Source organism: Peromyscus eremicus, chromosome 13 (assembly GCF_949786415.1).
Source record: "Peromyscus eremicus chromosome 13, PerEre_H2_v1, whole genome shotgun sequence".
Lineage (NCBI taxonomy): Eukaryota > Metazoa > Chordata > Mammalia > Rodentia > Cricetidae > Peromyscus > Peromyscus eremicus.
Window position 1 is genome coordinate 19,739,986 of NC_081429.1, and position 15,670 is coordinate 19,755,655.

A 15,670-nucleotide genomic window follows, 5' to 3' on the forward strand; every position below is an offset into this window, starting at 1 on the left:
CACATTCAGTGAGCTGTGTAGGTGTTGTCTTCAGCAATGGAGGCTTGCTGTCAAGTTTGTGGAGAGCAGCCTATAGTAAACAACAGCCTGGGTTGTTTGGGGATTAACATGGAACCTCTTTGGACAACCACTCAATTATATGTAATCTAATCTCAGTCAGTACTGGTAGCTTCATTTGGTGATAAGAAATGTCCAGTTGGGCCTCTGCCTCCCCCATTATCTGGTGATTTCATTTAGATCACCTTCATTATATATATATATATATGCTTATATTATGTTTTCATGCTACAGATAGGCTTTAATTTCAGCTGTCTCTCTCTGTATGTCCTTCCTCATTCCCTTCTTCCCCTACCTACCTACCTATCTACCTACCTACCTTCCCATAACTATCTATTCTATTTTCCTTTCCTAGGGAGATCTGTGTATCAGTCTTTCCTTTTTGGCCCACCAACCAACTTCCAAATCATTACACAGAGACTTATTAGTTTTGAATGCTCGGCCTTAGCTTAGCTCTTATTTTAATCTCTTTCTCTACATTTTGCCTCTGGGCTTTTTAACCTTTCTTTCTGTATGTCCTACTCTGTGTCTGTTGGCTGGCCTGTATGTGTCCCTCTCTTTGTCCCTTGTTCTCCCCTCCCTCTTCTTTCTCCTCTCAGCCTAGATTCTTCCTCCTATGTTTTCTCTCTGCCTGTCAGCCCTGTTTATCCTTTCTCTGCCTAGCTATTGGCCGTTCAGCTCTTTATTAGACCAATCAGGTGCCTTAGGCAGGCACAGTGAAACAAATGCAGCACATCTTTACATGATTAAACATGCATCATTACATCATTAAACAAATGCAGCAGAAACAAATGTAACATACCTTTACACAGTTAAAATAATATTCTGCAGCATAAACAAATGTAACACATCTTTACATAGTAAAATATTCCACAACATATCTATCCGCCCAATCCCTTACTCTATTCCTAACTTCTGTGGTTCTATGGAGTATAGCTTAGTTGGTTAATGACTTAATACCTACATATACATATAAGCAAATATATACCATATCTGTCTTTCTGGGTCTGGGTTACCTTACTCAGGATGATTTTTTTCTAGTTCTGTCCATTTACCTGCAAATTTCATGATTTCATTTTTTTAAACAGCTGAATAGTACTCCATTCTGCAAATGTACCATATTTTCATTATCCATTCTTCTGTTGAGGGACATCTAGGTTGTTTCCAATATCTGTTATGAATAGAGCAGCAATGAACATGGTTGAGCCAATGTCTCTGTGGTAGGATGAAGTGTTCTTTGGGTATGTGCCCAAGAGTGGTGTAGATGGTTCTGGAGGTAGATGGATTTCCAGCTTCCTAAGGAACCTCCTCTGATTTCCACAGTGACTGTACAAGTTTGTACTTTCTCCAGCAACAGATCAGTATTTCCCTTACTCCACAACCTTGTTGATATCAAAAGTCACTTGTTTTATTGATCTTAGCAATTCCGACAGGTGTAAGATGAAATTTCAAAGTAATTTTGATTTGCATTTCCCTGATGGCTGAGGATATTGACCATTTCTGTGTTTTTTGGCTATTTGAATTTCCTTTTTTGAGAATTCTCTGTTTAGAATTTTATCCCATTCTTAAATTGGATTATTTGTTTGCTTTTTGTTTGTTTGTTTATTTTTTGAGACAGGGTTTCTCTGTGTAGCTTTGGCGCCTTTCCTGGAACTCACTCTGTAGTCCAGGCTGGCCTCGAACTCACAGAGATCTGCCTGCCTCTGCCTCCCGAGTGCTGGGATTAAAGGCATGTGGCACCACCACCCGGCCTTGTTTTCTTGATATCTAGTTTTTTAAATTCTTTATACATTTTGGATATTAGCCTTCTATCAGATGTATAGTTGGTGAAAATCTTTTCTGATTCTATAGGCACTGCTTTATGCAAATGATGATGTCCTTTGCCATACAGAACTTCTCAAGTTTCATGAGGTCCCATTTATTAATTGTGGATCTTAGTGCCTGTGCTAATGGTGTTCTGAGAAAGTCTTCCTGTACCAATGAGTTCAAGGCTATTTCCTTATTCCTCTTCTACTAGGTTCAGTGTATCTGGTTTTATGTTGAGGTCTTTGATCTGTTTGGATTTGAGTTTTGTGCTGGGTGATAAGTATGGATCTATTTGCATTCTTCTATGTGCAGCCATCCAGGTTGTCCAGTGACATTTGTTTAAGATGCTGCAGGAACATATATTTTTATAAAGGGGTAAGAGTTGTCATCTTTGAAGACAATCGTGTATGAACTACTGTCCACCACTGCTCACGTATCCCCCATATAAGAAAACAAACTCACCCTACAAGATGTCTGAAGTCTCATTCCATTATAATAGTGCCTCAAATTGTCCATCTTTATCATGTCTAACATAGCTCATTTATATGGCTTGGCAGCTGATGGTGACTTATTTCTGCCAGTATAATTATATTACAATAATTTCACTCAATTATAATGTCATTGATAGTAGAAACTATTTCTACTATTAATAGTTATTGTATTCCAATTAAAAATTAATAATACAAAGTAATGGGATTGGGATTCTTTAATTTTTCATACATATATATTTCTTTAATTTACTGTGACCACTGTGCTTGTTTCTTTAATGCAGTGAGTATACATTATCAAGATTTATTCAGATATATCTAATTATTGGTTGAAGAGAATATTAACCATCAGACACTAATATGCATAAAACATGTACTGTGTTCCATGTCCTGGTGCAGTTTTCACTTTTATAAAGACTAGAGGCCACTCATGGACCATAATTATTTAAACTCAGATTCTGTGTGCTGGAAAGCTTATATAGAAATGCCTTCACATTGGTTAGCAGACAATGAAGTGTGTAACACCAGGAAGTTCAATAGTGTGCTTCCTTAAAAATGGTGCATCACATTTCAGAAGTTTATCCTCGGGGAATCCAAGGCTGTCATAGAGAAAATGAATGGATTAGAACTCGATGCCTGAGACCTTCCACAGTTTCTGAAAGCAACTCAAATACTTTTTCCTTTCAAAACTATTTCTTTTTGTTCATTTGTTTTTGTTCATTTGTTTTTGTTTTTGTTTGTGGGAGAATTGCTGACTGGTCGGACTGGAGATTCTGAAAACTAGAAAAGCTGAGGTAATCTAGTACAGGTCTCTAAGTACAGTAGCACAGTGCTTGATAAATCTCTGTTAGATTGAGGCCTGAATTCATAGACTCTCCTGAGATGCCTTTCTGTTTAAATATAATTTGCATGTAAAAAGCATTTGCATGCTTATACCTATTCTATTGCATTGTTTTGTTAATTTTGACTTTTTCAAGATAGTGCTTAACCATTTCTCTGTTTTCATCCTGCCTATAATCTGTTGAAATATTTTTAGAATATACCTGAAGGACCAAATAGAATATAGAACTCAAAAAAAAAAAAAAAATAACCAAAGGGCCTAAGGGAACTGGAAGCGTGTACATGCAACATGCATTTTGCCTAATTTTTTAGAGAAACAAAAGTTTTGACTCTGCTGTTCCCACGATGTTCTCCTCATCCTTACTATTCTATTTACTTCATGACATCAAGAGTCATGAATATTAACTTCTGAAATATTGTTTCAACCTCTTGTTGACTTAGATGAAGTAACATCTCTTATATTAATGGAAAAATGATCCTTTCAGTTTACATGATGGCTGACCAGGGACCCTGAGACTCTCAGTTTCCTCTCAGTGTTGATGAGAACAGAAAGATCTCAGGAGTGTTGACAGTGAACCCATCACTGCAGTCCATCCACATGCCACAGAGCTGGTGGAACGGAAGGAAAGCTCTCTGACCCAGCAGTTGGAAGAGAATACAAGGTGTAAGTCCCTAGAGACAAATATGAGATTGACCCCTTTTCTGTTTCAGGACGTTTACCCCCATGCCTTTGAAATTTTGGTTCTCTGTCAGGAGATGCTCTTTGAAGGCTCTTAAGAAGTAGACACCCCCACTTTCCCTACCTCAAATCTCAGTTACCAGACCACCAGTCCATGTCTGGGCCGGTGGTGCTTGGAGGCCCAGTGCCTTTCTTTTCTTCTAGGTTTTGAGTTGTATGATTATCATGAATCAGCCACTTATTTCCAAACCACATTTTATTGTTATTTTTCTTTTATGACTTTGTTAATTTCTATGAAACTAATAATTTATAGAAAAGAGCCTCTTTTCTATTAAGTTGTTTGTTTTGGAAAGAGTCCAAGAAACGGAATCACTGAAGAATATTGTCAAATGGCTGTGTAAGATATGGAAAGAAATCATAAAAGATAGAAGCAATCTGTCAACAGATTGCTTAATATGTAAGTTCTTAGTGTATTATAGGAAACCCAAGCTTAACACCACGGGTGATTTATGTGTATTTGGTTATGCAGAAAGTAATGTATTAAACATCAATTAGTAGTCTCATTATAAAAGCAAAGGTTTTGTGGTAACATTAGTATATTAGACTATGCTGCAGGTTTGTATGTTTTATGGTAAAGTAAAATGCGGAGAATAAACATGCTTCCCTGAACAGTCCCCTGCTTATACCTACCGGTCAGCTTTAACTCTGATTTGACAGATCCACTGCCAGCCTTGCTCACATTGGTCAGAGTGCTTTCACAGAGTGTATTTTTGTAATGAATTGGGAAACTGAATCTGCCAGAAATAAACTAGTTAGAAACAAGTTGAGACTGATGGTAGATCAGTGATCAAGGGAAGTGTTTGCTCAAGGAAAACTGCTGTTGTTGGCAGCCCAGGCCAGAAGATTACTGTGATGGTCGGCACTCCATTTGTTCAGAGTGCCTGAGCTGAGGGGAAAGACGGAATGCCAATCGGGCACAGCCATCTTGGACACTAGCCTTCTGGGAACTCGATGTGCCCAGGATCTGCCTGAGAGCTTGCTATACTCCAGTCTCTCTCTCTTCTTTACATCCTTCACGGACCTAACTAGATGATCTAGTCTTCTTTCTTTTTGCTCCTTGCTATACTTTTTCCTGGCTAAAGTATTAACTCTGTGAGGGCAGAGAGTGGTTTGTTTTTGAATTCCCTGGCAGACACCTGACGCATTGTAGGTTGCTCACAAATACTTATCAGATGAATTCAGTCTAAAAGAAGGCCTTCAGCCAACAGTAATCAGAAGAGACTCCAGAGACAGTCTCAGGCCTGGAGAGTAAGCGAACAGGAAGAAACTGTAGGAAACTCAGAAACTGCACAGTGACCAGAACTAGGCAACAAGAAGACATGGAACCGCAACTCACCTCCTAAAGGATTTGTTACTGAGGCCATTAGAGAAAAAGTAGCCACTTAGAATTCTTGAAGCTTGAGCTTTGATCTCTAAGAAATGCATATCTTGTACTCAAATGGACATTAGATCTTTTAGCTGTTTTCTAAAAGGACCTCAATTTTGTCATTAAATTTGTCTTCTCTACCTTAAATGCCACTACTCTGCTGCTACTATCTGGGTGACTGAAACATATTGCTGAATAGGCGAAATAAAATTATGTGTATGAACTTAGTGGTGCAAGGTCCACCATTATCAGTGATCACAGTTGTGTGCTAATTCCTTAGTTCAAACTCCGTATTTTTCCATTGCCCTAAATATAAACTGTAGGGCATTTGGCAGGCCTTATATCTGCACTCTAGACTCTAGAATTGCTTCCTGCATCATTGTAGCCTTGTCCTGTCTGTTGCAGGCTCTTAATAACTGCTCATTCTCAGAGATACTGTATTCTGTTACCTCTGGGTCCTTTCTGCTTGGAAACAGCTAGACTACCATCAACAAAAAGCCTTCCCTTCTAGCTCAGCCACACTGACATGCTCTTTAAGACTCAGCTTATGTGTTAAGATCATGTGGAGTTAAAGTGTGTGATCCACGAGAAAGAGATGTCACTCCACCCCCAGAGATCCTACCCACCACGTGCATGGTGTTCCTCTGAAGGGACTTGGGATAAGCCTGTTACAAGTAAGCCATTTCTAGTTCATTATCGTTGTCTGGCACCCAGAAGTCTCTGAGGAAAGCAGCCCTGCAGTGTCTATAAATCGCACTGGAAGGAATCAGTCCTGCCAAAAATCAGGTGTGGAGATGAGCTGGAGTACTGTGGCCAGAGCTTGCTTCTCAGCTCTGTTTGGCAAGGGAACAAACATCGTGAAAGATCTAAGATGTTCATCAGTAAGAAAGGATTGATCAAACGCCAGCATTTGCAGAGTGCTACATAAAGTTTAAAAATTTTTAAGTTACCGGCCGGGTGATGGTGTCGCACGCCTTTAATCCCAGCACTCGGGAGGCAGAGCCAGGAAGATCTCTGTGAGTTCGAGGTCAGCCTGATCTACAGAGTGATATCCAGGACAGGCACCAAAACTACACAGAGAAACCCTGTCTCAAAAAACCAAAAAAAAAAAAAAAAAAAAAAAAAAAGAAAGAAAAGAAAAAAATTAAATTACCATAATATTTTTGTAATAACGAGATCAATGTAGAAGTAGTAACTCCTGGGGTTATAGCTTAAGATTTTATTAAATTTTTCTTTTTAAATTCCTTGGGGGAAAATAAAAATGATGTGTTTGAATTAAAGAAAGTATGACTAGTGAAGTATGTAAGATGGACTTAGCATATAGGAAATGTTTAGTAAGTTAAACTAAAACTTGGAAGTGGGGATGGTGAAATATTAGAAAAAAGTTACATGTGTTACTTGACTAAGCAAAACTTGTCTGTTAACTAAACCCACTGCCCCTTGGAGTCACTTAACCAGGAGCAATCCAGGTTTGAATTCCCTGCTTCATTCCCGGTGTCCTCTGACTCTTGCATGAGTCTCAATCTGTGCTTTCCTGAAGGCTGTCTTGTGCTGTGTCTGTCTGTCCTGTCTGTGTGCGTCTGCAGGGTGTTTCTCTGTCTGTGAGAGGTGTCTGTGTGTCTGTAAAAGGACTTGGCTCTGTCTTTATTTAATACCACAGAAAGCATCACATGGGAAGGGAATGGGATGCTTTACAGAAATCTTCAGAGTTTTACAAGGGATTAAGTCACTGTCACTCAAATGATCCCATCGGATTGATATTGTTTATAACCCATATCCATAAAGGGCTGCTTTCAACCTTTCGGGTGGATTTTAGGAAGTTGCTTTCAACTTCTGTATTTGCTACTTCCAGCAAATGATGCACATGCATTGTCCAAGTCAATGAGATTGCAGCTGTGCATTGACTTCCATTGTAAAAGTTGATCACGTGGGAACTCTAAAGCAAGTACAGTTGAACGCTACATTGTCTTCTTCTCTTGAACCTTTTTGTTCCATTTGATTTGTTTTTATTCTGTGTGCATGGGGGTTTTGCCTACAAGTATGTCTGTGCACCACCTGTACATGGTACTCTCTGAGGCCGGAAGTCACAGATCCCCTGGGACCAGCGTTACAGATGGTTATGGGCTATCATGTGGATGCTGGGATCCAAAATCTGGTCCTCTGGAAGAGCAGCTTGCACTCTACACCAGTGAGGCGTCTCTCTAGTATCGGTTACATTGTTTTCTTAAAGGTAAATTAAACAGACACTTTGAACACAATAGGATAGCAGTTTTAAGTCCTAAATCACCTCAGGGTAGACTACTAACTCTGCCTTTGAGGTTCCAGTCTCTTAGAGTGTAAGAGATTTTCACACTGTTGCATCACTACAAGTAACAGGTCTTTGTCGGAACTTTGAAAAACTAGAATCATTTTGGAGTCGGTGTTATCTTCTTAGATCATGGCTTTGGTACTTGTTGGTTTCCCTTTGTGACTGATGTTGCCTCTTGTAAGTGTAATGCTTTATTTTGTGTTGTGCTGAGCCTGTGTAACAGAAACTTACAGTGTTGTCCCTAGAAAGAAGTTTGATTTTGTCCTATGAAAGAGCTTCAAAGTAGGCAGTTGAGGTCTCATGATATGTTCCCTGGTATCATCAACAGTCTAGGCTCCTGTCACCTTCCAGCTCTGCCGCTTCCAGCTTATGGCTTTTCCTCTTGTAGGTCCCTGATAGTTAGGGCTTCTCCATCATTGTATGTGCCATCCAACTAGAAAGTGATAAAGGATTTTCATTCAGTTGGAACATTAATAAATTGCTCAGAATCGCCACTTACTAGGATAATGACTTACTGACTAGAAGAATGCCATGTAGCCACTACTGGATAAGGAAATCAGTAGATGCCCATTTTGGGGTGTGTGGGTGTGTGTGTGTGTGTGTGTGTGTGTGTGTGTGTGTGTTGCTAGGGATTGAAGGATCTGCACATGCCAGACAAGTGTTCTACCACTGAACTGCATCCTTACCAACATTTTGAATGTTTTTCCCCCCAAACTAGAACTGTGGCCAACTTGAAGCAAATTGGGTTTCTCTTTGTCAGTAATTGCTGTTGGGCCAGCAGCTGCAGTTCTGGCTCAGGCTTGTTAACCAGATCAAACAGTGGCTGCCATCTAGATCGGCTGTTTCCCCCACACTGTTAACTGACGTCCTGCGTTGTAGACCATCGGATGTGCGGGGTAAATGAGCTTTTTGTACAGCTAGAAAAGTCTTAACAACTTGACCCCAAGACATCAGGTAGAAAAATAGTATTAAAAACTTACTAATGGAAATGAGAGATTTCATTTTATTCCAAAACTAAGACATAATTGGATCCTGAAAAATTATGAATCAGGAAAGATATAAAGTAAAAGCCCATGAAATAAGAATAAATATCTCCTATTGGGACTCAGGGTATTCAAATATTAAGAAAATAAGATGTTCGTAGACAGTTACAGTCCCTTAGTACTAGGACCATGGTGAAATAGAGTGTTACTCACACACAGTCATCCTTTCAGAGGTAGGTCGCCCTGCATTCTTGGTGCAGCAGTGTAGGGGTGTGTTTTCTTGATCCTCTGATTTCTAGAGTCTTACTCCCTCAGAACCTACACAGTGTCTTTTTGCAGTGGTGTCTCAAATGGGATCTGCAGTGTGGAATGCTGGCAAAAGCCAGTCTCCATGGTCTTACCTGAAGCCTTCAGAGAGAAATATATTCATGAGAGTTGTTTTCTGTTTCTCTTTTTGCTTTTAATCCTAGGAAAGTAGTATTTATTCATGGCATAAAAGTTCAAGTCAAATATTATAAAAAAAATATCCTATACTGCATTAAGTGAGTTCTTTGTAGGTTTTTCCCACCAAATGAGTTATAAAAAGTCTTTTGCTTTTTTTTTTTCCCCAGAGCATTTAGGAGTTTATAGATAAGGGGACAAAAAGAGTAGAGTTATGGCTTTGGAAAATTAAGACCTTGATTAAAATAATTGGCAACTTCGTAGAGGAGAGACTGCCTGACACAGGATGCACCTTACTGTTGTGAGTTGTGCCGAGTTCTAAGTACGCACTGTGCCTGCCATGTTTGGGCTTTCCTCCTGTCTGAGTCCCTTTAAAACCTGTTGAAGACCTTGTGACTCTAGAAGTCTGTGCTGGCAAAGCCCTGCCGATTCCACTGCCCCGAACCTCAGGGCCGATTCCACTGCACTGCGATTTCTAAGCATGAAACATGCCAGCATTGACCTTCAAGCTTTGCAAGGGTCTGTTCTCTGTGCCCCTCATGCTTGCTTGTTATCAGAATTCATTGTTCAGTTTTTATTTTCTTATTCCATTGTTGCAATCCCTGAAATAATATTTCTTAAACAGTTCTTCCATCAGGCAGTTTAATGTTTGCAATAGCTCACCTTAAACAAAGCAATTGTGAATGATATACATTTTAGCTGTCACTTAGAAGTTTGAAGCAAATGTTTTCTTGGTAGGCCACTATCTCCCTTTGGTTTTAAGTGGTGTACAGTGTAGACTTTTCCTCCTTCATGCTTCTAAAGAATGTCACTTGCATTTTAAAGGACTCACCTTGAAGTTTTACAATTAGTCAGCTGTGATTTCGTTCTTTGGAACAAATTATTTTGTCTTTTACTTGTGGAAGTATTAGATAGATTGCATTTAAAATGATGGTTTTAAGTTTTATTCCTTGAAATGTGATGTCAATTATTTAAGTGTTCAAAGAACACCTGCTGAGTGGCCTTGTTAGTCTGTATTTTAATTGTCCTTTATTATGTTTTAGATCAAGCTTTCTTAACTAGCCATATGGTTCTAGTTTATTATGGATTATTGTATAATTGATTAAGTTTGTACACATATATTTTAGTTATGTGGTTGGTCTGATGAAATTGAAGTGATTGTTGGGACTCACAGCACTGTGCAACTTCCCATTAATAACCATAATTAGTGGGGTGAAGAAATGGAGGGAAAATATGTACCTGGATATGTAGAATTATGATGAAGTATTCTGATCCTTCATGATATGAAGTCAGAATGAGCATAAATACCACACAATCCAGCAAAGATTGTAGCAATTTCTATTTTTAGGATGCTTAGAAGTTTGTAACTGCATGGGACCTAAGAAAGACTCCAAGGAAGTCAGGTAGTGTCAGGGGTGGCTGGTACTGATTTTGGTCTGTCTGTCTGTCTGTCTGTCAGTCAGTCAGTGCTTTAAATTATTAGCACTTGTGTTTCTGCTGTACTGAATTTTCTTTTACTTGCTAGTTGAAGAGAGAGGGACTTCAAGAATTTTAAACTTAAGTATGTGGACTATGAGTGATTTTAAATATTCTTTGGGGGAGGATAAGGGATTACTGATGATATATGACAGATCCCATTCTCACGTATTTTTTTTTCTGGCTTCTCACACACTCAGTTCCATGTAATTTCTAGCTTCTTGGAGATTCCCTCAGGTGTCCTTCAGTCCCTTTGGAGTCCCACAGGCCTGCCGGGTGTCCGTCAGGTCTGCTGGGGTTGCGAACACGAAGCAGTTAAGAGAAAGCAGTTGGTTCAGAGTGTAGAGTGGTGTGGCAGATTTTAAGGTCTTCCATTCTTCTGAACCAGATTCTTTTTCCTTCTAAATGCAGATTAATAAAGCGTGCACACAAGAGGAGCAAGAGAAAGGAGTTTAATGAAGGTATCCTGATCCTGAAAAAGTTGGGGGGGGATTTAAATAAATAGACCCCTTTGGACTCACACAGTCCATCCCTATTGGAGAGTAGCCTTACTCTATTTTAGTTTTTTTTTAGGCAAGAATATTATATATGGAATTGGGCCACTTAGGAAGACATCCATGGGTTTCATATTTGCTGTAGGTTCTTATATATGCTCAGAGCCAACTGAGTAACTGGATGGTGTGTGTCTTTCTAAAGAATATGTTCCTCCTCGGCTATGACACTATGTGTGTGTGCACTGCGAGAGACGTCTCTTTAGTGTTTTGTATCTCCCCCAAACAGTTCATTGGAGTACACAGGGAGGATTCTTTTCTAGGACCGTTATTGTTTCTAGCAGTGTTTTTGAGATGCAAAAGTGGTTGGTGTTTAGTAGTTTTTCCATTTTTAACACTGTAGGATGGCTCACTAACAGGAAGACAGACAGTGCCCATAAGCATTGTTTTCTCCTCTGTTCACCTGGAAACTTTGCAGATGCTAGATTTCACTCATCAGCAGTGATACACAAAGTGAATATGGACTCTATGTTTAACAGCAGCACAATTTTGTCTTACCGTGTTAACTGTTATGATTTTTATTGTGAAAATCATTCTGTTTGTGTACTGTATGTTCTTCAGATAAATGAAATTTCCTTCCAGTAGATGAAAATTACGTTTTGACTGAAAATCATTTCTTATGCAGTCACCCATAAATATAATGTCTTTTGCTGTCATTTCTGGAAATGACTACAGATGTGATTCTGAATTGACAAGAAAATAGAACATCTTAATGTTTTAGGTGAAACAGATGGTATTTTTGTTTTAGACAAAACTCTTTAGAGTAAAAGCAACTTGATTGGTGACAAGACTCCTGGGATCAGCTAAATTAAATACAAATTTTCTGTCTGTTTTCTTTTTAATTGACTTAGTATCAAAAGATTTGCAATACTTAAAGGGAATATTTATCCTTTTATTGACTTTCTTTTTCTGTTGTGCCCTGGCTAAAGTGTAAGAATCTTTAGTCTATTTTTATTCATGAAATTTTCAAGATCCCATTTTGGTTTGGTTCTACTTTGCCTGCATTTATCATTTTGGAAATGATTTTTGTGACGTGCAGAAACCCTGAAGTTTGAACTTGCCGAGGGTTAATACACTGTTGTTCGGAGTCACCTTTGTTGCTACAAACTGTGATGACATTTCTTATACACTGTTTTTGTGTTACTGTACTTTGGCAGGTCTTAACCTGTAAGAACCTGCAAAGAGTGAGACATTGAGGTGGGAACCCTATGCTGAGAACTGGGGGCTGATTTCCTGTCGCTGGTCACTCACAAGTCTCCTTTGCTGCATGTGTTGGGATAGGTGGGGTGGAAACAGAGTTTTACAGGACTATCCAGGTCACATTTGGTTTTCTTTGTCTGCTGAAACTCATCAGGAAGACATTTTGGAGCAGAGCATTCAAGTTGAGCTCTGGAAAACAGCATCATCTGTCTAACACCGCATACCCCAGGTAAAGAACTCTTCCGGGCATCCTCAGCATCACAGCGTGGTAGTAAGCAGCAGCAGCTCTTTCCACCTCCTACGAGAGTAGGAATTACTCAAAGAATTGCAGGTACTCAAGGAGTAGCCTGATCCTTGTCACCACAGCGACTGGCATCTTCACCCTGACTTACACTTGAAAGGTGGGGTTGTTACACGAAGAACCTGTACCCTTGTTCAGAGAGGGATGGGAAGGGCTACAGGATTCTGAGGCTGTAGTTGGTACCTCTGTGGTGGGGACATGGTCCCTGAGTGCTTTAACATTGTCCAGAGAGACAAGGGCGGCAAGGCCTGCTCCAAGCTGCCTCATTGAGTTTGAGTCTTGGATCGGCCCTTTCAGTGATGGCATGTCCTTGAGCAGGGTTCAAAATGGCTCTGTACAAATCTAAATGAGGCGTGGTTTTCAGGTGGCATGGGGTGATGTGAAGCTGAAGTAGATTAAGTCAGGTGAAATCTGTACCTCCTGGTCGCCTGCTCTAAAGGCTCAGCTGCTGCTGTTAGTACTGATGCTGCTGTTACCGTGGGACGAAAAGCAGTACCCTAGCTGTTTAAAAAATACATAGCTGAACTAACAGAAATACTCCTAATGCTTGTATTTATTGACTGCTAGTCAATAAAGATGATGCAGCAGAAATATGAAACACGTGGCTCCTGATGTCTGAGGGTCATTTAAACAAGGACTTGTGTTTGGTAAGACATCTGAAGCTCTTGAATTTGCGGAGATAAAGCAGCTGCAAAGGACGTCGGGGAAGATGATGATGGCTTTGAGCTGCTGTTCTTCTGAAAGGCCGTGCGGCACTGACTTTGATCACTCTGCGCATGGCCCCTTGCCTTCCTTTTAAGTCTTGTCTTTGGACTTGACTCTCTACTGAATAATAAATTTATAGTCTTTTTGTCCACCAAGTCTAGTTCACAAAGTTATTTTCCTAAGTACATGGGGAACTCATAACTTGATGCATTGAATACAATTTTCATTGCTAGTAATTTTCTATACCTAAATGTTAAACTTTTTTTTTCTTATTAGTTTAGGACATACTTACTTACATACTTACATATTACTTAACTAGAATCTTCCAGAAACCATTATTTTTAGTTTTTCCCTTTGGCAAGCATAAGCTTCAATATCAATTGAGAATAGTAAGTGTGATTGTTATTGTTTAGCTTTTAGAGGGATTTTTATGAGAACACTGTTAAATGTTGATATCCTGCTTTAGGAATAAAAAGATTTTGAAACTTCGAGTCCTTGGAACTATGAAATACCTTGCACATCTCTGCGTGTCTCCAGTGATTGGGGTCCAGTATTGGGTATTCAAAGATTAAAGCCTTGGTATCTGCCTTGGCCGATGTAAGGACCTGTGGGTCATTTGCCTTTGAGATAGTGTCACTTTGGGTGTTGTTTGTTTCTCCTCATACTAATGGGGACTGGTTCTGGGACAGTGGAAGCCTAGAAGGATCAATTATCAATTAGTTTTTCTTTAAGATTTTATATAGTTTTTAACCTCGTTTCTTGTTTACAGTCCAGAATATCCTTTTGTACTTAATAGTGTAACATTTTCTAGTATTTGATTTTTTTCTCAAGAACTTTGAAGTTACTGATACTGTAAACCATAAATATGATTTGATTTGCTAATTGCATCTCACAGTCTCAACCATTATGCTACTTAAAAAAAGAAATGTAATACTTTGGGTAGCACTTAAAATATTTAGATTGTACATATATAATGTAACTTTGAATATTTTTGTTTATTAATCCATTTGCTTCTCTTTTGTTCCTTAAATGCATTTCTAAAAGTAGGGATTAGTATATTGAAAGGGAAAAACTATTCTCAAAGTACATTTTTTTTCTGATTGTTCTTATTCTCAACTTATAAATACTTGACATAAGAAAGATGAAATTATTTTTAAACATAACAGCTATAATACTGCCCCTTGAACATAGCTCTTGCCAGTATTTTGGGAAATTTCCTCCACGTCCTTTTTCTTTTAGACTTCATTTTTAACTTATTGCTCCTGGCAGGCCCGAGGGAAGAACCTGAGTCTGTCTTTTCTTCTCCCAGTCTTCCTCTTTCAGCGTCTCCCTCCTCCTGGCTTCCCTGTTGCTTTTTCCTATGTCCACACTCCTGTGAGGGCCCTTGTGTGGTGTATTGGCTCAGTTTAAGTCTGAGGTAATCTCCCCCGCTCCAAGAGCCTGAATTTAATTGCATTCACTTTAATTGCATTTTCCATCCCAACTCATGGCTGTAGATAATTTTACTGTGATTTTAGTGCTTATCATGCAGAAGCATGGAGGATTTAGTGTGGTCTAATTCGAGTTAAGGCTTTTGTATAGCAGATTTCCACCTGTGTTTTCCTATATACTAGCCTCCCTTTATGCTGTGCTTTTCTTTTTAATTTTCTACAATTCCATGTTTCCCTGAGATTATTTTTCCTCTGCTTGAGGGATTTAGTATTTCGTTTAGTACAAGTTTGGTGGTAACCACAAAAAAAAAACCAAAAAACAAAACAAAACAAAAAAAAAACCCAACTCAGTTTCTGTCTAAACAATCCTTTAATTTGCTAAAGAATTTCCTTCTGAATACTGAAGACAAGGTTGGCAGTTTTATTACTGTTCTTAATCACTTTAGATATTAATCCTTCGTCTCTAATGTGTCACTGATGGGCTTAATTGTGCTTGTTTGATTTGACCCTATGGTCTTAATTTCCCGGGCTGCTTTGAAGTATGTTGAGGATTTGAGAGGACAGCGTGACCTGTCATGTGCATTGTCTGTTTGGGGCACACAGAGTCGTGTTTTGTCAAGTGTGGATTTCCTTTCTGGGATTGGACTCTTTTCTTTTCACTGATTTCCTGTGACGCTCCTGTTGGTTTCCATTTACCTTTCTGTTTTGTCTACACTCCATGTGGATGTTTAGTGTTGACCTCGCTCCTGCTGGGCACACTCTAGTGCCCAGCGTATCTGTTGTGTGCATTTCCCACATTTATCCCTGTGGAATCATGCTTGTTTTTTCTGTAATGCATTGATTTCTTTGTTGTCATTTTGTACCTTCTCAAAGACTTTTTCATGTTTTTCTTTTTTTCTTGGATGTACTCTTAGATGTGTTAAAATTATCAGCTTGCACCAAAATTTGGGTCATGTGTCGTTTTTTTCCCTTAGTGCTT

At 39.1% G+C, this 15,670-nt stretch overlaps 1 protein-coding gene across 2 annotated transcripts in view; it reads left to right on the top strand.

The window, feature by feature from the left end:
• Man2a1 (mannosidase alpha class 2A member 1) overlaps positions 1-15,670 on the top strand; it is a 173,887-nt gene that overhangs the window by 102,187 nt on the left and 56,030 nt on the right. Inside the window, exon 13 of one of the 2 annotated variants that reach the window (XM_059278209.1) lies at positions 12,410-12,484. The exons of the other annotated variant lie outside the window; for it this stretch is intronic. Within the exon in view, the coding sequence (XP_059134192.1) occupies positions 12,410-12,484 (75 nt within the window). The remainder of the gene's footprint in view (positions 1-12,409; positions 12,485-15,670) is intronic. 2 annotated transcript variants of the gene reach the window in all.